General features: G+C 38.4%; 2 protein-coding genes across 2 annotated transcripts; one reads left to right on the top strand and one right to left on the bottom strand.

Moving 5' to 3' along the window:
- Window positions 1–1,204: 1,204 nt before the first annotated feature.
- LOC129271323 (coadhesin-like) lies at window positions 1,205–11,319 on the bottom strand. Its single transcript, XM_064106678.1, has 6 exons — window positions 11,186–11,319; window positions 9,922–10,080; window positions 7,556–7,732; window positions 3,330–3,506; window positions 2,669–2,844; window positions 1,205–1,887 (listed from the first exon to the last, which is right to left on the bottom strand). The coding sequence occupies exons 1-6, from the start codon at window positions 11,265–11,267 to the stop codon at window positions 1,486–1,488; spliced, it is 1,173 nt and encodes a 390-aa protein (XP_063962748.1). The 5' UTR covers window positions 11,268–11,319; the 3' UTR covers window positions 1,205–1,485.
- Window positions 11,320–13,951: 2,632 nt separating this feature from the next.
- LOC135155941 (papilin-like) lies at window positions 13,952–26,097 on the top strand. The gene is made up of 4 exons (XM_064106514.1): window positions 13,952–14,043; window positions 20,079–20,237; window positions 21,820–21,989; window positions 22,968–26,097. The coding sequence occupies exons 1-4, from the start codon at window positions 13,971–13,973 to the stop codon at window positions 24,186–24,188; spliced, it is 1,623 nt and encodes a 540-aa protein (XP_063962584.1). The 5' UTR covers window positions 13,952–13,970; the 3' UTR covers window positions 24,189–26,097.
- The last annotated feature ends 311 nt before the right edge of the window (window positions 26,098–26,408 follow it).

The raw sequence follows: 26,408 nt of genomic DNA, 5'->3' as shown, positions 1-26,408 counted from the left end.
GATAATTCAGCCCATACCAAAAAGGCTTTCCTTTTCTAGTTGCCTCGTCATTCATTTAAATGCATTATGTACACTATTTTTTTTATTAAACTGTTTCCCAGATTTTAACATTGCATTATTTACAAATTTCCCATGTAATGTATGTTAACTTTGTATATACCTTGTTTTATTTTTATGATAAATGTAATAAATGCTATCAAATATATATATATATATATTTACTTCGGGAATACTATCCTTGTATAGAGTGCTCGATGTCCTTCACAGGAAGAGCTTTGAATAATAAACACAAGTTCACAAGGTTGACTGGAGGTTCATCAAATTTAATTGCAACTCTGAGTTTCACGCAACCTACGTGAGGTGCGATCTTCAGGCAACTCTAGATATATATATATTTATATAGAAATAGTCTGCTTCGGCATATGGAATAAAATAATCACAAATGATTTAGAAAATGCCGTAAAAATAAAATCGTAGATCTTAAAAGGAGCATAGCTCTAAAAATGAAAGGTAAAGTCATGGGCACTGACGAAGAGTGTGACTTTACCTTTCATTTTTAGAGCTATGCTCCTTTTAAGATCTACGATTTTATTTCTACAGCATTTTCTAAATCATTTGTGATTATATATATATATATATATATATATATATATGCAAATATTAACTTTCATCGCACAACCCGTCAAAATTGAATTTAATGGCAAAATAGCAAAAATTTCTCTACTGTGAAACATTGATTCATATCCATCACATTATACATTTTATAATTGTTTTATGGCATCCGTTTTCGCCTTCATTATAATCTAGTAATGAATGGGTATCGGAAGAGCGGCATCCACCTCAGGAATGCTTTAAAGGGGAATCCAGCCTTGGCCATAAAATGTTGTGTTGGGAAGGAGAAAAATAAACCAAACAGAATAGTGAAAGTTTGAAAGTAATCGGACAAGCAATAAGAAAGCTATAGCTGCTTTAAAATTGAGATCACTAATCGTATGTAGATTTCAAATTGACAACTGGCTAAGTAAATTATGACAAGGGGCAAGGACAACTTTCCAATAGGCCATGGACTTTATTATCAGGGATTTGTGGTTTTCTCCTAAGTACCCATTCCCCTGGGGCAGTAATCTAAATATAACCCAGGTAGAATAGTGTTTTATGTCCTCATGAAAGAAAAATACAATTTCAAATAAAACTTTGGGAAAAATTACATTTTAGCCATAATATGTATTGGAGTACATGGAAGAGTAGTCCTTGCCTTACATCACTATGACATCCCATATGCGGCCAATTTGAAGTCTCCATGGGTATAGTGATTACCAATATTTACAACTTTTAAAAATTCATAACTTTCTTGTTGTTTGTCCAATATTGTTCAAACTTTCACCTATCAACTTGTCTGATTTTTTTTTTTCTTATAAAAACAAGTTTTTATTTGGGTTGGATTCCCCTTTAACTAAAAACTAAAAAAACAAAAAAAAAAACACGTTAAATGCAAATATAAGATGATGCAGATGAATCGCTTGTGTAGACGCACTCCAACCCCCCGTTGTCCGTGTTGACCGGAGTCGTAGGGGGACTGCCACCTGGCGACTCTTCCGCGGTAGGAGATTCATCAAAAGACCTCACAGAATCGCCGATGCTGTTCCATGATATTGATAATGTGCCAAAGTTGCCCGGATCTGGAGTGGGGCTACCACCTTGCGGCGACTCTCCAGCATTTTCATCAAAAAGAGCGCTGTCCCAGCTTGATGGTATCTCTGACTCAGTGGGACCCTCGGACAAGACTGAGCTGACAGAGGACCACAGACTCTCTCCTGGTTCCACTACCTCTGGAGTTGTCGGGTGCTGACCGACACTGTCAGATTCCCAAGAAGAATCCAGGCTTTCCTGGGTAAAGATAAAAGTTGACAAAAGTTGATAACACGTACGTTTTGAGACAGACGGACATGTTTTTAAAATTCAGCCTGCAAATACAGGGGCGTTGCTAAGGGGGGGGTGGCGGCAGGTGGACTGACCCCTTATGGTGGAAGAGTAAAGGGGAAAGGAGGGGGGGGGGAATGGGATAAAAATAAGAAAGAGAAGCAAGTAAGAAAATTTTGTTTTAAAACAAGTATTCGGTGCATGGAGGTAACTCTATCAATTACATTGGAACTACCCCTGTATACCTATACATTGAAGAGGGTCATCTTTCGGATTTATTGTGGGCAGGCCTACGAAGTTTTCTGTAAAATACAATAAATTAGGAAGCCGTTTCCAGTTCATTTTTATGCAAATTAAGGAGTGGATCAATGTCAAAGATGTCGACGGATGGAGGAGTTAAGTTCGGTTTTCACGGGAGACGCGAACATTTTGTTGAAGGACGCGAATGTTTTAAAATGTCAAAGACGAAATCGGCATGTTTGGAGAAGACTTTATCCCAATCTCTCGCGAAATTCGAGGCACAAAACTATTCTTGTACAGTTCATGCAAAGTTTTTACGAAGGGTGGGGCGAATGCCGTATGTAGCCTACCATTGAAAACTACAGCCAGAAAACCCAAGGCTCGTTGCGCCACGCCTTATCAGTGCATGCCCACAAAATCTCACTGTATCGTTGATATTAAATGCTTTTGTTTGCATTTCCTTTAAAAAAAAAAAGAATCATTTGGAAAAACCAAAAGGTATCCTCACCCCTTCACAATCGGGAAGGCCCCAGCATCGGATTTGTTTTGATGACTCTCCCGTGCATTCTTTTCCCCCATTGGTAGGGATCGGATTGGTGCAACTCCTGGTCTGGTTCCTGGTGCTGTAGCCGCATGGAGAAGAACACTCAGATGAATCTGTCCATTGGCTCCATCCTCCGTGAACTGATAAAAAATATTAATGTCAAAACGATTGGGAATAGAAGATAGGCCAAACATGTGAGTTATGTCCAAACAGCAAAGTTGTTCTTTGGCCAACATCTATTACGATACTTATTAATATCATTATAGTTATCGTTGCTATTGCTATCATCATCGTTATCATCATCATCGTCATCACCATAGGCGGCGGAAGCCGGGGGGGGGGGGGGTACAGGGGGGACGTGTCCCCCTAAATTTGTGGTGGGGGGGACGGTCCCCCCCTAAATTTTTCGTTGATGACCTTTTTTTTTTTTTTGCTTGTCAAACATTTTTGTCGGTACCCCCCTAAAATTTTGGTTGATATATAACCTTTTTTTTTTGCTTATCAAAATTTTTTGGTGGTCCCCCCCTAAATTGTTTGGCTTGCGCCGCCAATGGTCATCACGGTAACCTATGGTATTAATTTATGTGTGTGTGGGTGTGTGAGGGTGTATCTGCCCTTAATTTACCTGGACAACCGGCCTTCTTGCACTTCTCGGTCTGAAAGCCTGAGCCATCACAACTTCTCCCACCGTGCTGGGGTTCTGGATTACTGCATGATCTCCTCCTAACACGGTTGCCCAGTTTCCTGCAAACCTTTGCCCGACATGCACTCCAGTCCGCCCAGGCACTCCATTCTCCGTCGACTAATATAGCATGCATGGAAGAGAAGGCAGTGGTTGTATTGGTTGTCAAGAATAAACATAATAAATTTGACCACTATTTCTATTATTGTAGTGTCATCATCGATTGTCATTATTATTGTCACCACTTTCATAAGTAGAATCGTCATCACCGTCATCATCGTCATTATCATGATCATCATCATCATCATCATCATTTTTGAGCAAGCGCCATGAGCACCCAGCTGAGGCGGATACCGGCGCTTTACAAGAACCCATCATCATCATCATCATCATCATCACCATCATCATCATCATCATCATCATCACCATCACCATCACCATCACCATCATCATCATCACCATCATCATCATCATCATCACCATCACCATCAACATCATCGTCATCATCATCATCACCATCATCATCATCCTCATCATCACCATCATCATCATCATCACCATCATCATCATCACCACCACCACCACCACCACCTAGTCTGGAGGCACAGACCCTTGGTTTTCACAATTCACATAGTGCATAATGCAGTGTCTGAAGTAGTGAGACTAGATTCACTGTATTCTGGGCGATTCCATACGTGTCGTACGGGACATTTTGTCAACAATTTCCAGTCCCTTAGTTGATTTCATGAGCAATAACAAATATTTTTGGTCAGTAATAAAGTTATAGTGGGTAGTCATGTGAAAAACTGATTATCAACAAAAAATGTTTGATTATGGCTGAATTAAAGGTGAAAATGTTGTGTGTCGTACGGGACTCAGAAATGTCCCGTATGACAAGCAACCTTCAGCCCTAATTCACCCACGAACAGCATATTTTTGTTGGTTGTCATTTTTCATGTCCACCCAGTAATACATTATTATTACCACAAAACAAATTGAAGTTCTTCATTTGTTTGGCCAATAGGTTGAAAACTGTTGCGAAAATGACTGATTTTTCTAGCATGGAATCGCCCTTCTGTGGCTGGCTAGCAGTGACGCAATGAGCTGAAAATTTTGAGGGGGCTCTGTATGGTGTATCGCGTAAAATTGATAAAATGTTGCGAGCGAGCGAAGCAAGCGACCATAAATTTTGACATTTTTATTACACAAATCCAAGTTTTGTGATTGATTTTGACATATTTCACCCTTATGCCTTTCTTTTTTTTTTTTTTTTGGGGGGGGTCAAAGGTCAAAGCTAGATTCAGGTCAATAGACTTGGATAAAAATTGATATTTTGTTCACTATTTGAAAAATGTTTATCTAATCACATTAAATGAAACTGAAATGACATGGTTATTAGAAATATCAAATGCAATGAAATAAAATGAATACGATCCTATAGGATTTTATTGTCTAGATATGTTTTTTCTTTCCTTTCAACAACAAAAAATATTCATCTTCCATGCATGCACTTGTTTTCAAAGTCAGCATTGCTGCTCCATTGAATTCTGTAATGCAGGCGAGACTGACAGAGGCAGTTATAATACAAAATAGGGGTCACATGGGCATTCTTAGATTAATTCTTATGTAATATCATTCATATCACTCATGAATAAAGGGGCAGTTTTCATAAAAGGCTTTTCATTAACATTTTTATCTTCTAAACAGACATGACAGATGTCAGACCTGAAAACGTTCTTTGATTTCCCTAGCTGGGAAGGCTAGCTGTCTGACCGTTAATATGGAAATGTCGGGTAAACGGATTTTTCAGTTTTAACATCCGACACACCCTTCAATAATTACAATCAATCGCAACTTTTAAAATTCTTAGAATTGAAGTTCAACCAATCAACAGCGCGCATTTGGGACTTGCGATCGTTTATTTTTTGGCTTGCGTTCCCGGGGGGGGGGGGGGCACTCGACCAAAAAGTGGTAGGGGTGTGCCGCGGGCGAGACAAAAAACGGGGGCCTTCAAGTTAATTGGAGCGGGCTTATTGTAAAAAGAAGAGTCCTCGGAACGGGCCTTCGGAACTACAAATGTTTGTGAAAACGGGGGTCCTTGGAACGGATCGCCAGCGTGTGAGTGCGTATGCATCCCTATGGAACGGGCATGCGTGCATGATGCAGCTATAGCGCGGCCTCCGCCGGGTGCGCTCGCACAGAGGCGATGGTCGGACAGCGCTCTGCGGCCACTTTTCACCAAAATTGCAGCTCATTGTAGCAGATCAATGCGATCGGAACGGCGTAACGAAAAATATGCGAAGCTTTGGAGCGGATTTCTTTCTTCTTTTTTCTCGATAAGAAAAAAATGTTATGCTTTGGAGCGGCTTTCTTTGTTCTTTTTCTCAATAAGACAAAAATGCTATGCCTTGGAACGGAAATTTGAGTGTAAAAATGGGGGTCCCCTCCGCGGCACATACCCACTATGCATTATATACTGAGTGAAAAGGTGAGATCTCTTTTGAGGGTATGGAAAATGAGAAACCTGACATATTATGGAAAGATAACAATTATAAAAACACTTATTGTTTCCCAATTTGTATACATTGGGACATGTTTACCAATTCCAAAGAATACCATGACTAAACTTAACAAATTAATTTACAGTTTTCTTTGGGGTTCCAAAAAAGAAAAAGTCAAGAGAGCGGTTGTTACTCGCTCTCCAGCAAATTGGGGTTTAGATATGGTAAACCTAAGAACTAAATTTTTATCATTACAATTATCTTGGTTTACAAAATACCTTAAAGGTGACAAGTCACAATGGAGACTATTTTTTAAATTCTGGATAAACCTCATCGGAGATGTATCGGAGGTTTTGAAAATGAACTGTTCGAGTAAAGATATGCTTTTTTTATGTACGAAGTTCAAATTACCAGAGTTTTATGTCAATCTACTTGTGTACTGGAGTGAACTGAGATATGTTCACTTTTATAACGTTAAAGATGTATTCGATCAAGTATTATGGTACAACAGCAATATTAAACACGGAAATGACCTCTTATATTTTAAAGAGTGGAAAGCTAACGAGATTGAAAAAGTCAGTGACCTTTTTGAAAATGGGCAGTGGATATCGTGTGACTCATTACAAAGACGATTGGGCACAAATTCATTGTTAATAAATGTTAAATTTTCTAAATTGAAAAAGGCATTTCCAAAAGTATGGGTGAGTGAAATAAGAAATACAGTTTACACCAAAGATGAAAAAAAAATTGAACCAGAAATGTTTGAAATATCATCTGGTGATTTCATTAAAGTTTGTCGCATGAAAGCAAAACATTTTTATTTATTACTAAATGAATCAGAACAAGAGAACCCCCCTGTTTCAAGGTGGTGGGAGGAAATTTGTCAACTACCAATAGATTATGAATGGAAGCACGTATTAGATTTTAAGTTGAAAAATGTCAGAGATAATAAAGTGAGACAATTTAATTTCAAATTACTGCACAATATTTTGCCTTTTAGAGAAAATCTTTTTAAATGGAAGATCTCGTCAAACATTATTTGCTCATTTTGTAACGAACCTGAATCATCTATTCACGTTTTGTTAAAATGTCACCAAGTAACTGATTTTTGGAAAAAGGTTCACACTTTAATATTAGATTGGTTTCAAAAAGACATTTATTTAGAAGAAAAGATTATTGTAATTGGTTTTAAAATCAGTGAGTCTAAATTTAATTTGATTAACCTATTATTAATTTATGCACAATATGCAGTGTACAAAGTATATATGTTAAATTACTTTAGGAATAAATTGTTCAATAGTCAATCAATTTGGATGGTATTTAAAAATGATTTCAGGAATTATGCTCAGTGGAAATATAAAAATAAGAAAGATGTTTTAGAAGAACTGGAAAAGTTTCTGTTTTAGATACTGCATTTGTATTACTCTTTTTTTTGTGTCTACACCTGTTGATTAATTTTGTATACATGTGACTATATTGTTATTTGATTTTATGAAATAAAGTACCTCAGAAGAGGAAAAGAAAAAGAAAAAATACTGAGTGCCCCCCCCCCTAGCCCCCCCCCCCCCCCCCCCCCGGGCTTGCGTTTAAACGCAACTCTTTCTGCAGCGGGCTCCTAGCCTCGCAATGACCCGAGCACCAATACTAGTATATATTAGCCAGGCTTACTTGGGCATGGCTGGATTGAAGAACACGGCATCACTTCTCGTCTCTCTCCCTGACACGGCAAACCGCCAAACTGAGGCATCGGATTAGAACAGCCCCGGTACCTGATCCGGATTCCATCCAGGCCACAGGTCTTGCTACAACTTCGCCACTTCCCCCAAGAACTCCAACCTCCGTCTACTGCTCGATTAGAGGCAAGAGTGAATGAAACAATAAAGAAGAAGATGGTGAAGAAGAAGAAGAAGAAGAAGGAGAAGAAGAAGAAGAAGAAAAAGAAGAAGAATGTAAAGAAGAAGGAGATCGAAGAAGAAGAAGAAGAAGGAGGAGATCGAAGAAGAAGAAGAAGATGGTGATGAAGAAGATGATTATGAAGAAGAAGGAGATCGAAGAAGAAGAAGAAAAAGATGACAAAAAAGAAGAAGAAAAAGAAGAGAGAGAAAGAAAAGAAGAAGGAGGGAATGGAGGGGGAGAAAAAGGCCCAGAAGGAAGAAGAGAAGAAAAAGAAGGATGTTGATGATCGAATGAGTAAGTCAACTTAATTGGAGGGATGGATCCGGGCCGTGCCAAGTGTAAGAAGTTTATGGGAAAAAGTAAAAAGTGAAAGGGGAAATACCTTTCAAATCCTGTGTTGCAGAAAAAACAGGAAAGATTTTTTGACATCCTCTCTCTCATTTATACACTTCATTATTCTCCGGTAATTTTACGCTCACCTGAATCTATATCCGCAATCAATTAAAAAAGTCTCTTATTTTCAACGATTTTGTTTTTCATCAGTATTGGAAATGTATTGTAAGTTGATTGAGATTGAGTATTTTCAACAAAATGAAAGACGAGTAGAATCGCAACTGAATAATAATAATGATAATAATGTAGGTTTATTTACCCAGGGAAGCCACCTCAGTTCTGAAAACTGTTCTCCCAGCGGGCCCTACTATTATTATTCGTATCCCGCCAAAAGTGACTCATTTTGGAAAAAAAAATATAATTACAAAACAAAAAGAAATCACGACCCAATGAATCTGAGATCAACAAAAAAAAAAAAAAACCCTGTTTCCTTCGGGCGATTCATGGACATTTCCCTGATTTTAATTGGCTGAGAAGCACTGTCTCTAACTGTCGGGGGGGGGGGGGGGGGGGGCTTTGATGAAACGCTCCCAATTTCACCCAAGCACAAAGCATACTCCATTTGAATAGTTTCCATGTTCAATTATTAAGGCATTTCGCAGACGCTTCCTATTACACAGATAACCTTTTGTCAAAAACCCGTCGTAACAAAAGCAGCCTTTGTCGAAAATCGATGTATCAAAATATCAATGTCGTCCTGGTGGGTGTTTCATAAAGCTGTTCGTAAGATAAGAGCGACTTTAAGAACGACTGGTGATCCTTTCTTTTGGTAAATGGTATACTCCATTGGCGATGGTCTAGCACGTAAGAAAGGTTCACCAGTCGTTCTTAAAGTCGCTCTTAACTTACGAACAGCTTTATGAAACGGCCCCCTGGACTCTGGACAAACGACATTTTTGCCATTTTTTGTCCGGTCCCAATCTTTAGACGATGCGCTGTTTCAGTCCACCAACATTCGACAATGACCTCTAATATATCCATTGTGATTTGACGGACATTTTCAATAGATTCTAAACGTTGAAGAAAGCGTCTGGGAAATGGATGCTAAAAACGCTTTCATAGACAATACAATTCTTTCCGTCCTGTTCGTGAACAGCATGTGGCACCTTATTTTTTTTGCATGTTTTACAATTTAGTTTGTATTGTGTTTTGTGTGTGTTTTCAAATCCGTTTTCGCGAGTGCTGCAGCCTTTTTGTCGCTTCACGACGCACGACAGATTCAAGAACATAGAAAATGTATTGTCAAAATGCCCTTCAAAACAAATAAATAAACAACCACACGTCTTTTTCGAAAATTGGTGAATCAAACAGCGGTTTCGTCCTGTAGACTCCGGATAAACGACATATTTTCAACTTTTCGTCACACTGCAAAAACTCTGGTGTTGATTTAACACCAGCCCGATGTCCACAGCAGAGAAGTGTTAAACAACACCAGTTTCGTTTTGGTCTAACACCAGAAAGGTGTTTATACAACACCAATTAGTATTAAAACAGCATCGGTTTGATTCCAAACTGGTCAAGCTTCTCTGGTGTGGACATATATAGATTCCGAGCTGGTGTTAAATCAACACCGGAGTTTTTGCAGTGGACGAAACTGCTGTTCCGGTTCACCCTGAGGTGTTAAAATTACACCCTAGAGATTGAACATAACACCAAAGAGTGTAAATGTAACAACCAATAGGTGTTAAACTAACACCGTCAATTTAACACCGGTGTAAAAATAACTGCTGTGTATGTGTACGTACTTGGACATTCTCGGATTTTACATCTTCTCAGCTGTCCCAGTTCTGAAACGTCACACTCCGCATGATCGCCCCGGTGGCACGGACGGTGTCGATAATCAACACCGTATCCGCACGTCTGGCTGCACCCATTCCAACTGCTCCATTCTCTTGATCCTTCCCCTATATTCAACATGATAAAGGTATATAGCAAAAACTTTGGTGTTAATTGGTGTACATAGAGGGACCACAAAAGTCACTTTACTCCGGTGCTAAATCTTTGGTGTTTTTTGGTGTTGGTTCAACACCCTTTGGTGTTATATTCAAACTATAAGGTGTAATTTTAACACCTCAGGATGTAGTCCTCTAGGCCTGATGAAGGTACGTATGTAATCGACCATCTTACATGTATATATAATCAAATATTGGGAAATTTTACTAGGTTTCTAAAAAAATGTAATTGTGTTAGTTTTTTCCCCCAAATTTGTTCAATTATACTTAATTCTGTGCAGAATGATAAAAAGGGGATGGATTTCATTCATAACCGAAATAATAAGTATGTGGTTGATTTTGCTCCTGTAAACGCCTAAAAATATTTGGTTGGTTTTAGAGCAAGAAAAGGAACACAATTTTATAAAGAAGACTATTTCATAAAGATTTTGCTAACTTTGATTTTGTGTCAGACCATGCATGCTCAGCAACCGTCGTCACAATCAAGTATTCCATCATTTCATCAGTGAACAAGCAAAAGAACTTATGCTGCGCCCCAAGCCCCAAGATGTTAACCAAAATTATTACGATAATGGTAACCCTCATTACCATCGTTAACATAGGACTATCATAGTAGCCTAGACTAATAGTCAATCACGATTCTAACTGGGGGTGGGGTGAGGGTGGGGGCAAATGCCCCCAGTACCACTCGGTACCGCCACTAGTTTCCATAGTACAAATGTAAAGTTACTATCGTTACCACAAGGCGATTTCATAATCACATAAACATACACAACAAAATACGGATCACAAAGATCCACTCCCTACGTTTTTAATGTGATCAATTTTTTAACTTTCACTGTGAAGAACGGCGAAAAGTGAAACATGGAAGTAGGAGGGAATAGTCTCTCTGGTCAATGCATGTAAAAGACTGGTAAACAATATTTTAAAGCATATACTTTTAGAGTTTTGGTGATTACACAAAACGTAAATCACAAATACAATAAATTTAATAACATAATCATATTGAAGGAGTAATGAAAGGTGGAAAGGATTTTATGGGAGACTTGTCACTCACCAGAAGCAAGACTTGTGCCGGCGAGAAGTACACCGAAAAAGATTCGCAAGGAGACGTTTGTTGTCTCCAACACCGCCATCATGACTGCCAATTTACTTTGTGAGAAATTGTCAATTTTTTAATCGGAGTAACTTCTAAATTTTACAAGGGCCGGAAAGTTGTTTTTCTCTCCCCCTTTCTCTCCCTCTCTCTCTTTATCTCTTTATTCTGTCTCTCTCACTCTCTTTTCTCCTTACTAACCGCTTTTCCTCTTCCGGCCATTAAGCATCCGAAAATTGTTGACGGAACTAAACCATCAACACTACTGTAATACAAATCTTTTTTGTTTTTACCGCTACCAACAAAACACGAGTGCTTTATCCTCTGTCGTTAGTAGCAAAATGGAAAAAGGGTTTGGTTAAATATACCATTTCTAAAAAAAAATCGGGTAAGTAATATTTTTTTGAATATAAGCAATGAGAAGTATCATGGATTTGATACACAGAAGTCAGAGTATATACACTGTTGCCAGATACACTATTTTTATTTACAATTAAGTGAGGAAGGTTTGTTTGGTCTTGTTTTTGGACGGATGGGGATGGGTCCCCCTTTCTCCCCCTCTATCAGTACGTCAGTGATTCTGGACGGCAGAAACAGAATGTGACGAGCGAAGGGGGAGGGGGTAGTGGGGACTTGAAATTCGGCGGGGTATAGGCCTTACACGGTCCAATATAGGGCCATGACAAAGTAAAATAATTCGGTTGATATGGTCGTGTCACAGTCACCATGGTCACACGGCCCGAACCGTGTCCAAACCGACCGATGGTATATAATTGAAAATAATGTACTAGCTTTAGTCGGTCTGGAGTTGGCTTCGCCCTTGTGACTGTTTCATCAGATGTGGGCAGTGGTGGAACTATGGTAATTTTTTTCAGCCGTAGATGGCAAATAGATCGAGGGCAAATGTTCTAACGGACGGGAGGGGGGGGGGGTGTCCTTAACATGGCCGGACGCAGACATGTTTTGATATTGTGGACTTTTTTGTGGACGAAGCGACCGAACTTGTCACTTGGGCGCTATTGCATTTTGTAAAGTGGAATTGAAAGATTCCATGCATAGTCTTGGTGAATTTCATGATTTTTTTTCAGTGAAAAATTTAAGATTTCATAATTTTTGGGGGCGATTGCCCCTGCCCCCGCCCCCGCTGCATACGGCCATGATCCTCAACCCCAATCCTTGGTCTCAACCTAGATAAGGGAGTAGTCATATTTTCGTCTCCTAATAAAAATTTCAACCATTTGTATGCCGGACCTACTGAAAAAACGTAATTTCCTATAGCATTCTGGAATACGACAGAGTGAAAAAGGGTGGTCGGGTATTGATTCCAGCTAAAATTTGAGTTGCTTGTATGTGAGGAAGCTCAGCAACCGAATGAGAAATTTTTCAAATATCAGGTGGGAAACTTGACATTTTGAACATTATAGCGCGATATACAGTCAGGTAATCGGGTATTGAAAAAAAAAATTGAAGTATGATTCTCTACGACGAACAATCAATTTCAATGATTTCTCGACGAGGGAGCGGAGCATCCGAGCGAGAAAATGTGATATAAAATTTAACTTTGATGACATATATTGTTCATTATCTTGTTCCACCTTTTTATCTGACTCTGATCTTGACTCGAATATAACCAATGATTATCACAAAGGAACATTTATCATCATGTCATGTTAATTATATTTGTTTTTAATTGATTAAAACGTCAACCTTCATTCTCATCAAACTGTTGATCGTTATTCATCTGCCAATCTTGTTTTCAGCATTGCTTTTGGTTAAAGGACAAGTCCACCCCAACAAAAAGTTAATTTGAAAAAAGGAGAAAAATCCAACAAGCAAAACACTGAAAATTTCATCAAAATCGGATGTAAAATAAGAAAGTTATGACATTTCAAAGTTTCGCTTAATTTCACAAAACAGTTATATGCACATCCTGGTCAGTATGCAAATGAGGAGATTGATGATATCACCCACTCACTATTTCTTTTGTATTTTATTATATGAAATATGAAATATTCTAATATTCTCCTCCTTGTCAAGTCAAACAAAGTTTTATTTCTCCCTGAACATGTAGAATTACCATTATTTTAACAGTTTATGGTTAATTTAAGTTGGTCCTTATTGTCAAATTTGTAAAAATTGAAATATTGTATTATTCAAACAATAAGAAACAAAAGAAATAGTGAGTGATGGACATCATCGACTCTCTCATTTGCATATCGCTGAATTGTGCATTTAACTTTTTTGTGAAAAATAAGCGAAACTTTAAAATGTCATAACTTTCTTATTTCACATCCGATTTCGATGAAATTTGCAGCGTTATGTTTGTTTGATTTTTCTCTATCGATTCAAATCAACAGTTTTCTGGGGTGGACTTGACCTTTAATTTCAGGTATAGGAACCCATTCCGAGAGAAAAGGATATAGGCCCTATATAATTATGTTTGTTTAACTTTGTGGTGGAAGTCATACGGGATTTCCCCTTAAGATTCACTTTGGGTTTACTCGTTGAGAGCCACTTCCCCCTAAAAAAGCTTCTTTTTTTCTTTTGTAAGAGAACACTCGTTACACATGCGATGAGAGGGGGGGGGGGGGATGAGAGAAAGAGAGAGAGAGAGAGAGAGAGAGAGAGAGAGTGAGTGTGTGTGTGTTTGAGAGAGAGAGAGAGAAAGAGAATACTTTCCCTTTTAAAATCTTAGGTACTGCATTAAAAAATTACAATTTCACACATTCAAGGTAAATCCACAATCATGGCGGTGACAACGAAGGTCTTCTTGCTAATCGTTTTCGATATACTTCTCGCCTGCACAAGTTTTGCTTCCGGTGAGCAACACAGCAGTCAAAACAATATTTCATTACTAATTCAATATAGTCTACTTTATTTCGTGTATTCTTAATTTATCTTTGTTCTCTATAATGCTACAGTCGCATTTTCCCCTACCGTATGTGGCCGTATGTATTGAGGGTGTATGCATGAGTAGGCCTACATTATATAGTTCAGAGATGTATTGTAATCTGTAGCTGCATTGCTATTCGCTTTGTTTACCATCACCCTTTTACGTTAACTTTTAACTGTTAAATTTGTACCTTATTCTGTAAACGTGTAACATTTTTAATTAGTCTATTTTATACATAAGTTTGTATCTATGAATTTGTTATATCTGTATATATTATGTATATCTACTTTGTAATTAAAGGGCCCCAACGAAAACCAGTGTTTGTACTGATTGGCCCACCCTTTTTTAAATATGTGAAATAAATAAATAAATAAATATATACGACCAATCGAAAACAACCGTTTTATTCATTTTTACTCAAACCACTTAGTAGCTGGTACATAAAATGTTAAACTGCTGTTTTGCGACTCGCCGTACGGCCGCCGTAGAGCAAATGTGACCGAGGTATATATTATCAGTATTTTTGCATTAACCGAAGTTGCTTTTTCTTTCTCCGTTCATTTATTTTCATATTATTATTTTACTTTTTCTGTTTTGTGTGGGTATTATCTTGGCGAACCGTATTTAGTTGTGTATGTTTACGCTATATATGATATCCCTATAGGGTAACTATGTTAACGCACTGCAAAAACTCCGGTGTTGATTTAACACCAGCTCGGAATCTACATGTATATATTATGTCCACACCAGAGAAGTATTGAAACAACACCAGTTTGAATCACACCGATACTGTTTTTATACTAATTGGTGTTGTATAAACACCTATCTGGTGTTAGACTAATACCAAAACCGGTGTTGTTTAACACTTCTCTGGTGTGGACATATATATAGATTCCGGGCTGGTGTTAAATCAACACCGGAGTTTTTGCAGTGCGGTGGTAAATTTACCATTATTGTTACTACTAAGGAAACCAGTGGTGGTACGGGGGGGGGGGGCTCGGGACAGTTGCCCCCACCAAATTTTTTTTTTTTTTAATGATAAAATAATGATGTTTGCGGTGCGATTTTTTCTTTTTTACTTGTCCGCCCTAGCTTGCTCCCTTACCACCAAAATCTTTTTCTTTTGCCTTTCACAGCCTCTCCCACTTTAATTATCCTTGTGTCGCCACTCATGGAAAACTTGGTTGTGCATGGTATGGGTGGCTGCCGGTGTAGCGGCGGATACCGTATCCGCCGGCAGATATCGTTCTAAATGGCCGATATCATTTTAATCGGAACCATATCCGCCGGGTTTGACGCGGCTTGATGTTTGCAGATTTGGTTCCTCGGCGGATTTGGTTCTATTGATTATACGTGTAATATTGATTTGGACAGACAACCTCGGCAGCGCGCGCATGCGCGGCTCGGCATTGTCGATCGCAATGGGGGGGGGGGGGATTTTCGTCCACCTTTAGTGAATTTTTATTCAGGGGCGGATCCATACAGCTTTTGACAAAGGGCTCGGTGGGGGTGAGGATTGATAGGAAAAATAATGTCTCGATATGTATTACGTAGACCTAGCTGACACATACGCAAAACTGCTATTTATTATTATAAGATTTTGATGAACTTTTCATCATTTTGTTTTGTGAATTGTTATACTATTTTCAGTCCGCAGTATGCATCGATCTCTTTAACTGTGCTTTTTTACACCATGTTTAGTGTCAGTTTTCCACTTTTTTCATATTTCAAATAAATGATGCAAATTAGTGTAATATGTTTTGCTGTTAACTCATATTATTGCTTGTAGAATGCTATTTTTTTGTGAAAACATAATTTTTTTATTTCTAACAAACATAAAAAAAGGAATGTCAGCCTGACATGATTAATTTCTTATGAAGTTTATTGAAGGCCTTTTTTTTAATTTTCATGTATTTTTTTAATTTTTTTTTAAATTTTTTTTTTTTTCAATGTTAAGGAATCTTAATTAATTTATTTGATTTCATTCGATTTATTGTTTTTTTCTGCATCCATGGAACATTCGTATAATACATTTTCCATAACATAATAAACATAATATTATGTTAGCATTTTTGGCATGAATCATAAATAAAGTGTACTAAAAAAATTATTCCAGACAAAAATGATTACCTACCAAATTATTATATGATATTCACAATTTGCAGGAGAAGGATTGTCATCATAAGCAGATTGCTTGAAGAAAATAACAATCCCAAACTAAAACTAATTAAATTAATTAATACATTTATAAAGCAGAATGGGCATATATTTTTAAATACGAAACATCAATTCATGCAATATTTTTAGTAATAGATGAAGATGATAAAGGTGAGGGTGACGGTGAGGATGATGATGATTGAAGGGGACCGGAAGATCACCCTGACAAAAGTTAGATACGCCACGTACTGTTTGGTGCTCCCTAATTTACCTCTCAGTCATCTAATTTTAAGATCAATATGGGATCTTTAGTGAAATATAATTTCTCCTTTATATCTTTTGTTTCTTTTACTTTACCCCCTCCTGGTTTTCATCTCTTTATTTTTTTGCCTTTCTTTCTGTCCCTGCTCATTTCGCCCCTTTTGCCTCTTTTCCAGTTTCCTATATCTTTCTTGCACATTATGAATATATCTGGGGCGTATACGCGTGGGTGATATAGCACCAAAAAGGACAAATAGAAAGAGGAAGGGGAGGGAGAGAAAAATAGAAAAAATATACGAGAAAATGTGGAGGAAATAATAGTAATAAATTGGAATTTCGTAAATCAAGAATTTCATTTGCAGTGATCATTATTTATACTTGCCTTTAGAAAGCTTATTACAAATACTGATTTTAATTATCGAAACTGCCATTGTTTGTCTTTATTTAATACTCTGTATTAATCATAATTGATGCATATTGTGCCCAATTTATCCTCAAAATTGTGATAAGAAGGACTTTTCATACTGCAATAAATTAATAGGTATAAAATAAATTAACAAATGCATGTTATTTGATTACAAGCATTATCATGTCTTGTGGTAAATTCTTTGTATACTAGTAGTGCAATTGAAAGTTGAATGAAGACTAAATGTGGACTATTTAAAGACCCAGACCAGACCCCAAAAGTTGACAAATCAGTCAAATCGAAAGCTATTAATTTAAACTAAAAACAGAAATGCAAGTTTTATGCAGTCATCGCTTACAGCTGAATATTTTGCTTAAGAATAACTCCAATTATCGGGTTTCGAAAATATACTCTCTTGTAAATATGCTTTCACCGGCCTCGCACCGAGACAGTGACGTCATGTAGTGTTAAAAGTGGTGTAATTCCATAGAGTTGTAACAAGAAAATGGGTTATTTTCCCCTTTCAGATTACGCATTTTATTTCTTCACTTCTAACACATAGAGATATCATAAATATCTTTTTCTGCAAGCTTTAATTGATGAAATCTACCGCTTTAGACTAGTTTTCTCGTACCACGTGACGTATATGAATGAAGGATATCGCGATAGCGCAAGAACGATATCTTCCGAAGAGAGTGGCCTTTTTTGGTACTGAATCCGCCGGAGTAGAACACTTTCCGCCGGCGGATTTGGTGCCTAGAACAGTATCTGCCAGGCGCAGGATCCGCCGGTACACCGGCTGAGCCCGGCAAGTGCACACTAAGAAAAATAGGTTCAACTTTGCACATTTAAAGGTGCAGACCAGGCCGCGGGGCCCGTTTCATCAGGATTTGCAACTGTTGTAACTTTGCCATTATGGCAACTACCATGGTAACCTTGATTCTGATTGGCTGCTGAGCCCTGTTGCCATGGTAGTTGCCATAATTGCAAAGTTTCAACAGTTGCAACTCTTTAATGAAACGGGCCCCTGATGTCACACTGGACGCACCTTTTTGGAAAGGTGCGCATTTGCACCTCTCTGAAAGATGCAAATAAGGGAGAGAGTTCAATTTTTACCCCCACCAAAAATAACAAAAAAGATTGTCGAGACTTCCGGTTTGTTTACTTCAGATTTTCTATGGATTTTTTAGTTTTTCTTACCTTGCTTGGGACTCGAACACACTTCGTTGTAATTGCAGTCAAGACCTCTTCCCGCTATGCAAGCGAGAAGCGCTGATACCGGAAGGGATTCTTTTGTTGCTTTTTTTGTGTGCCTTTTTTGCCGATAGTTCGACAAGTCTAGATTTACAGACCCTTTACTGTCTAAATCAACCGATGTCTATAGACAAGTTCAAGTTTCAATTCATTTTCAATTCAATTCATTAATCAATGAAGTAACAATGAATTAACAGTAATTAAAAAATGCAGAACTAAGGTGATCTATTAAGAAGCACAGCTTAAAGACATAGATCACCTTTGAAACATATATACTAGTATACCGTGCAAAGATACATAAGAATACATATATGTACATAATGTAAGCGCAGGGCGGTGAGGAGTGACCTATGCTTGTATAACACCCCCTAAACGAGTTTTTTTTTTCTTTGTGCAAAATAACCCCCTAAACAAATTTTTCGCGGGCTTTATTTACACAATTTGGCCCCTAAACAAGTTGTCGCCAGAATATGACCTCGGGGAAAAAGCTTGGGGAAAAATCATACCCTAAACACGTTTAGCTAGTCTTAAAAAAAAGCTTTGACCCCCGCGGCGATTGACCCTTGATTAGTCTTTCAAAACCACCTTTTTTTCTTGAAATTCGGTGTTTTTGATACCCTTAACGCATTTTGCCCGCGTCCAAAACTGAAAAAGCGGGATTTTTTTTGTCACGCCTGTGTACAGCATTATATTTGACTGCCCCCCCCCCGGGACATTTCCCCTCAAAGTTGCACCTTTCTGTTTCACAGGACTGAATAATGCAAATCTTTAAAGGGGAATGAAACCTTTGGAACAAGTAGGCTTGTGTCAAAACAGGAAAATCAAAGAATAAGAACAAAAAAAGTTTGAGAAAAATCGGACAAATAATGAGAAAGTTATGAGCATTTGAATATTGCAATCACTAATGCCATGGAGATCCTCCTATTGGCAATGCGACAAGGATGTGTGATGTCATATGTGAACAACTTTCCCTTTGATGGACTATAAATTACCCCCAAAATGTCTCTTTTTGCTTTTTCTTATGATGATATACAAACTCTTTATCCATGATATATTCTTTAAAAATCTGCAATACATGCCCTCCTATAGAAAGAACACATGATCTACTGATAGATGTGATAAAAGAGGCAGTTTAAATGAAATATATACTAAAGTAATGGGGAGAGTTGTTCACAAGTGACATCACACATCTTTGTCGCATTGCCAATATGAGGATCTCCATAGCATTAGTGATCGCAATATTCAATTGCTCATAACTTTCTCATTATTTGTCCGATTTTTCTCAAACTTCCGTTTGTCCGTTTCTATGATTTTTCTGTTTTCACACAAGCTATCTTGTTCAAAAGGTTTCATTTTCCTTTAAAATATCATAGCTTTGTTATTCCTTGTCCGATTTCGATCAAATTTTCAGTGTTTTGTTTGTCTGATTTTTCTTAATCTGTTCAAATAATATTATTTTCCAGTCTGAAGAACCCCCTTTAATCCATTTCAAGTCAAAGTAACCCGGAAACATCAGTATTAGATTGATCGACTCCCATCAGCCGACTCCATTCCGAGTCAAACTCGGTCAAACTTCACTCCTCAGAAATATAAAATCACCTGATTTCCTGAAGAAAAAACAACAACTAACGATTACTGGGGTGTTAAATCAGTTAACCAAATATTGGTGTTTCCTAGAGCAGCACACCATGGGGTGTATTGAAATTACATCTTTAGAGTATAGTGTTAAAGTAACAGCCGAATGTGTTGTATATAATAACACCTTTTGAGAGTTGATCTACACCAAAGATTCAACACCGGAGTAAAGTACTGCTGTGGTCCCTCTATGTACACCAATTTAACACCAAAGTTTTTGCTATGTACCTTTATCATGTTGAATATAGGGGAAGGATCAAGAGAATGGAGCAGTTGGACTGGGTGTAGCCAGACGTGCGGATACGGTGTTGATTATCGACACCGTCCGTGCCCCCGGGGCGATCATGCGGAGTGTGACGTTTCAGAACTGGGACAGCTGAATAGATGTAAACTCCAAGAATGTCCAAGTACGTATTTTGAAGGAAAATATAAATTTCTAGTTTAAGTTTAATCTATTATCATTAAAACCAAGCCGTGACAATCAATGTTTCCTCGTGACCTGGGAAACGCCACCTCAAAGTCAAACTTAGCGAGAGATAGTGATACCGATAGAAATAATGATGGATGATGATGATGAAGATGGTGATGATGGATAATGATGATGGATGATGATGGTGGTGATGGTGATGATGGAGGATGATGATGATGGTGATGATGATGATGATGATGATGATGATGGATGATGATGATGGATGATGATGATGATGGTGGATAATGATGATGGATGATGATGGTGGTGATAGTGATGATGGAGGATGATGATGATGGTGATGATGATGATGATGATGATGATGATGATGATGATGATGATGGATGATGATGATGATGATGATGGTGGTGATGATGATGATGGAGGATGATGATGATGGATGATGATGATGGATGATGATGATGATGGATGATGATGGTGGTGATAGTGATGATGGAGGATGATGATGATGATGATGATGATGATGATGATGATGATGATGATGATGGATGATGATGATGGATGATGATGATGATGGATGATGATGATGATGATGATGGTGATGGTGGATAATGATGATGGATGATGATAGTGGTGATGGTGATGATGGAGGATGATGATGATGGTGATGATGATGATGATGATGATGATGATGGATGATGATGATGGATGATGATGATGATGGTGGTGATGATGATGATGGTGGTGATGATGATGATGGATGATGATGATGGTTTTAATGATGATGATAAACAGGAGGAGGATAATAATGATGATGGTGGTGATGATGACAATAGTAACAATATGACCATACTATTCTAATAGAAATAAACAAGTATTCTCAGATGTACAGGGCCCTGTATTACAAAGAGTTGCGATTGATCCAATCAACCCCAACTATGGCAAGCCAGCAACGTCATCATCCAAAATGTATATTTGTTCAAAATATTTTCTAACTATGATGTATATATATTCATACATACATGGCTTTCTTGAAAATTCAGTGTGGTTCTTTTTTATTACAAAGGACATTCTTTTTTTCAAATTTCTTGTAGAAAATATTATGACAATATTGGATTGCCATAGAATTGTGATTGATCGGATCAAAAGTAACTCTTTGTATAACGGGGCCCAGATCTGCCGTTTCTGGACATAATCGAACAAAATCAGAAAGAAAATGAAAATCCATTTTTTTTATTGTTCGAAATAGACACCAGAAATGAAATACTCCGAATATTTGTTTTGCCCAATTGATCGTGGGCCTGGCCGCCGCTGTGCAGCGCCAGATCGACGTGACTATCTCCCTTTAATTGTTGAACGCCTAACAAGGTAGCAGCAACTCGCATCTTTTAACGCCTTTTGGTCTGACACGGCCGGGGTTTGAACCCACGACTTCCCGGATGAGAGACGGACGCTCTTCCAACTGAGCCAACACACCGGTCATAATATAGCGTATAGAAATAAAGCTTATTATTCAATTCGACATCAATCAAATAATGTATATTTGTATATTTTATCAGTTCATGGAGGATGGAGCCAATGGACTAATTCATCTGAGTGTTCTTCTCCATGCGGCTACAGGAACCAGACCAGGAGTTGCACCAATCCGATCCCTACCAATGGGGGAAGAAAATGCCCGGGAGAGACATCAAAAAAGATCCGATGCTGGGGCCTTCCTGATTGTGAAGTGGTGAGGATGCCTTTGTGTTTTTCAGAATGATTTTTTAAAAAGGAAATTCAAACAAAAGCACTTTCTTTCATTTAATATCAACTAGAGAGGGATATTTCGGGCATTGTCATGACGAAACAAGACCGAGATATTTGGCTGTATGCTCGTCAAAAATAATGGCAATGAACGGCTATGATAAGGACTTTGTCGAAAATTGGTGAACCGGAACCGCACATTCGTACTAAGATTCGGAGCCGTCCTGGACGAAACATTTTCGACAAAAACTTCTTGGTTGCTGCTCTGAAGGGCGTTTGACAATATATTTTCTATGTAACTTCTTGAAAACGTTTTGTCTCGCGATGAGAAAGCTCCCTAATAATGGGAGGCTACACACGACATTCGCAGATTCTTTGTAAAAAAAAAAAAACCCAGCACGAAATGTGCAAGAATTGCTTTTATGACTCGAATGGCGCGAGTGATTGGGATGAAGTCTTCTCCGCGAACATGCCGATTTCATCTTTGCAATTTTACGACACTACGGCAACGAAATGTTCGCGCCTCCCGTAAAAACCAAACTTAACTCACGCATTCGTCTGCGATATCAAACATTTCTTTGATTTGCAAATATTTTGCGTACGAATGGGAAACTATGGCAACGTAACTCAAATATTTTACAGAACATTTCATACCCGTTTTAATAATAAGCCCGAAATATATCCACATGTTGATTTATCAATGTTTATTTATGAGGCGGGACCGAGGTATTTTGTGAGAGGGGGCGACCTATATCATGATAGAGTAACACAACAGTACCTCCTTAAACATTACCTCTCTTTTTGTTAAACTCTTCTTGCTTCCTTTTCTTGTTCTTTCTCTTCTCTTTATCTCGTATCCTTTTCCAGTTTTTCATCACTTGACAATCATTTGCCGCCCCCCATAGCACAAGACTGCACAGTAGCAATTAACAAAACGTCTTTTTAAACTTTTCTGTTTACCCAGGAATCTAGTAGCCTGCAGTCTTCCTGGGCACCTGATAATGTCAGTAAGCACCCAACAACTCCAGAGGTAGTGGAACCGGAAAACAGTCCGTTGTCCTCTATCCCTCATCCTGCAAATTCGGGAAACATTGATCCAGTTACTCCAGGCGAAGGGATATCATGGGTCAACACTGGTGGTGCACATGCTGTGAGTTTTGAGCATTACAATGCTGGAGAGTTGCAAGATGGTAGCCCCACTCCTGATTCGGGCAACTTTAGCATGTTATCACGGATCAGCACTGGTGATTCTGCAGATCATGTGAGTTCTTTTGATGCTGGAGAGTCGCATGATGGTAGCCCGCCTACTACTGCAGGCGACATTCACCCCACTTCTCATGAGGGCAATCCTGGCACTGTCCCTCAGGGCTCCGGGGATTCTAACGCAGGAGACCAAGATGGCAGCCCCACTCCTGATTCGGTCAACTTTAGCATATTATCACGGATCAGCACTGGTGTTTCTGCAGATCATGTGAGTTCTTTTGATGCTGGAGAGTCACATGATGGTAGCCCGCCTACTACTGCGGGCGACATTGACCCCACTTCTCAGGGCAATCCTGAGACTGTCCCTCACGGCTCCGGGGATTCTAACGCAGGAGACCAAGATGGTAGCCCCACTCCTGATTCGGTCAACTTTAGCATATTATCACGGATCAGCACTGGTGTTTCTGCAGATCATGTGAGTTCTGTTGATGCTGGAGAGTCACATGATGGTAGCCCGCCTACTACTGCGGGCGACATTGACCCCACTTCTCAGGGCAATCCTGAGACTGTCCCTCACGGCTCCGGGGATTCTAACGCAGGAGACCAAGATGGTAGCCCCACTCCTGATTCGGTCAACTTTAGCATATTATCACGGATCAGCACTGGTGATTCTGCAGATCATGTGAGTTCGTTTGATGCTGGAGAGTCGCATGATGGTAGCCGGCCTACTACTGCGGGCGACATTGACCCCACTTCTCAGGACAATCCTGACACTGTCCCTCAGGGCTCCGGGGATTCTAACGCAGGAGACCAAGATGGTAGCCCCACTCCTGATCCGGGCAACCTTGGTATATCATTGATCAGGAATGGTGATTCTGTGAGTTCAGCTGAGGATTCGAATGCAGGAGAGACGCAATATGGTAGCCCCATCGTGATATGGGCAACATTTGCATATTATGGAGCAGCACTCGAGGTTCTCTGAATTCTGATAAGAAGGAGACGCAAGTCCCCTGCCCTACTTTCCTGGTCATAACTACGAGCGATCCATATGTACATTTGCGCATAAAGTCCAAACTATGATCCAACAATTGACTTCAATAAATGGAGAAATCGAGAAAACAGAACGCTGAAAATTTATCCAAAGTTAGATCTACCGTATAATAAGAAAGGTGTATCACCATCAGATACTCTGATAACAAGATCAGTGTTTTTGCATGAAAATTAACCGGGGTTGTTCCGTATAACACATAGGTTAGCGATTGATCGTACGCTTGATTTTCACGATTGATTGTACATTGTAGTCAATGCAATTAATCGTATAAAAATGTTCTTCGATGTGCTACGGGCCCTTGGACATGCTGGGAGAAGAGATAAATTCGGAAAATATGATCGCATTGCAAATTGATATATTACCAGGGGGCCGTTTCATAAAGCTGTTCGTAAGTTAAGAGCGACTTTAAGAACGACTGGTGATCCTTTCTTACGCGCAAAACCATCGCTAATGAATATACCATTTATCAAAAGAAAGGATCACCAGTCGTTCTTAAAGTCGCTCTTAACTTACGAACAGCTTTATGAAACACCCACCGGCTTCCTTGTGGGAAAAATAGGAGAAGTATGACTTCCGGATTCCTTACATCCATTTTAGTGTTTTTCTTGTTTGATATTTCTCTACTTATTTGGATGAGCCCTGCTTCAAAACTTGGAATATTATTATTATTATTATTTTATTCGGCATTTCAACAAAAACAGTTTTTTACAATCAATTTACAAGAGAATATACAATTACAAGTGAAAAGGGATGTTTACAGAACAAGTCCAAATATTGAATTTGTGTAGGGCCTACTGACATTATACCATCGATTTACTGGATCGTTCTGATAAATTCATTTGTCATGATTAATTCATCTTTGTTATGTATAAGTATTGTCCGGAAATATGTCATTCGATTTTGCTGAGAATGATTTGTATGATTGTGTATTAGATTTATGAGATAAAATAATGATAAAAAAAAACGTCTTTGAAAATATATAGGTTGCGTCAGATAGAATCTGTGGTATTAAAGGACAAGTCCACCCTAACAAAAAAGTTGATTTGAATAAAATGAAACAAATCCAACAGGCATAGCAATGAAAATTTCATCAAAATTTCGCTCTCAACTTCACGAAACAGTTATATGCACATCCTGGTCAGTATGCAAATGAGGAGATTGATGACGTCACCCACTCACTATTTCTTTTGTATTTCATTACATGAAATATGATATATTGTAATTTTCTCCACATTGTCAAGTGAAACGATGATTAATTCCTCCATGAACATGTAGAATTAGCATTGTTTAATACTATATGGATCAGTCAAGTTGGTCCTTATTGTAAAATATGTAAAAAATTAAATATTGTATAATTCATACAATAAAATACAAAAGAAATAGTGAGTGAGGGACATCATCGACTGTTTCATTTGCATGTCACCGAGTTGTGCATATCACTGTTTTGTGAAAAATAAGCGAAACTTTAAAATGTCATAACTTTCTTATTTTACATCCGATTTTGATGAAAATTTCAGTGTCATGCTGGTTTGATTTTTCTCTATTTACTCAAATCAGCATTTTTCTGGGGTGAACTTGACCTTTGATGAAACCCTTATCTGGGAGTCTTTTTTATGCTATAGTCACACTCACACCACTGTGTAAGTATAATTATGATTTCTAGTAAAATGTTAAAAAAGGAAGGATTAAATATTAAATTCAGAATTCGATTGGTCGATACCGACAGTCAATTTGGAGTTATATCCATTTTTTTCAATTTAGAGTGGAGTTTTCTCTATGTACCCAGATATACCTATTAACAAATGTTTTAACGAATAAACAGATTTGTTTTTGATATTCATGTGGGATGAAAACAGTTCATGTATACTTTCGTGTTTGAGGAGTCAAACTTGACTCAAATTATGGCGCCTGTTGGGATTCAACTCTGTTTCTAGTCAAATTGACTCGTTTCCGAGTTTCTTTGACTTGGAATCGAGTGATTTTCCAGCTGATGCCTCATCAATTCGAGTCAATTCATCTCGGAATCTGGGTCAGGTTAACTCAGAACATAGATGACTCCTATTTCTCCCGTATCAGGAAAACTACCCCCCTGGACAATTACCCCCGGACAATTACCCCCGAGGACAATTACCCCCAGATAACTACCAACGG

The sequence above is a fragment of the Lytechinus pictus genome, chromosome 11 (genome assembly GCF_037042905.1).
Source record: "Lytechinus pictus isolate F3 Inbred chromosome 11, Lp3.0, whole genome shotgun sequence".
Lineage (NCBI taxonomy): Eukaryota > Metazoa > Echinodermata > Echinoidea > Temnopleuroida > Toxopneustidae > Lytechinus > Lytechinus pictus.
The sequence above is the reverse complement of the archived record's forward strand: the minus strand, read 5'-3'. Positions and strand labels throughout refer to the sequence as shown.

What these genes read in the sequence shown, in the direction of transcription:
- LOC129271323 (XM_064106678.1), bottom strand. Translation starts at nt 11,267, where the DNA reads ATGATGGCGGTGTTGGAGACAACAAACGTCTCCTTGCGAATCTTTTTC. An exon ending in TAAAATCCGAGAATGTCCAA is followed by an intron (nt 7,733 to 9,921) that starts GTACGTACACAT and finishes CTAATCGAGCAG; the next exon opens with TAGACGGAGGTTGGAGTTCT. An exon ending in CAAGAAGGCCGGTTGTCCAG is followed by an intron (nt 2,845 to 3,329) that starts GTAAATTAAGGG and finishes ATTTTTTATCAG; the next exon opens with TTCACGGAGGATGGAGCCAA.
- LOC135155941 (XM_064106514.1), top strand. Translation starts at nt 13,971, where the DNA reads ATGGCGGTGACAACGAAGGTCTTCTTGCTAATCGTTTTCGATATACTT. An exon ending in TAAACTCCAAGAATGTCCAA is followed by an intron (nt 20,238 to 21,819) that starts GTACGTATTTTG and finishes ATATTTTATCAG; the next exon opens with TTCATGGAGGATGGAGCCAA. An exon ending in GCCTTCCTGATTGTGAAGTG is followed by an intron (nt 21,990 to 22,967) that starts GTGAGGATGCCT and finishes CTGTTTACCCAG; the next exon opens with GAATCTAGTAGCCTGCAGTC.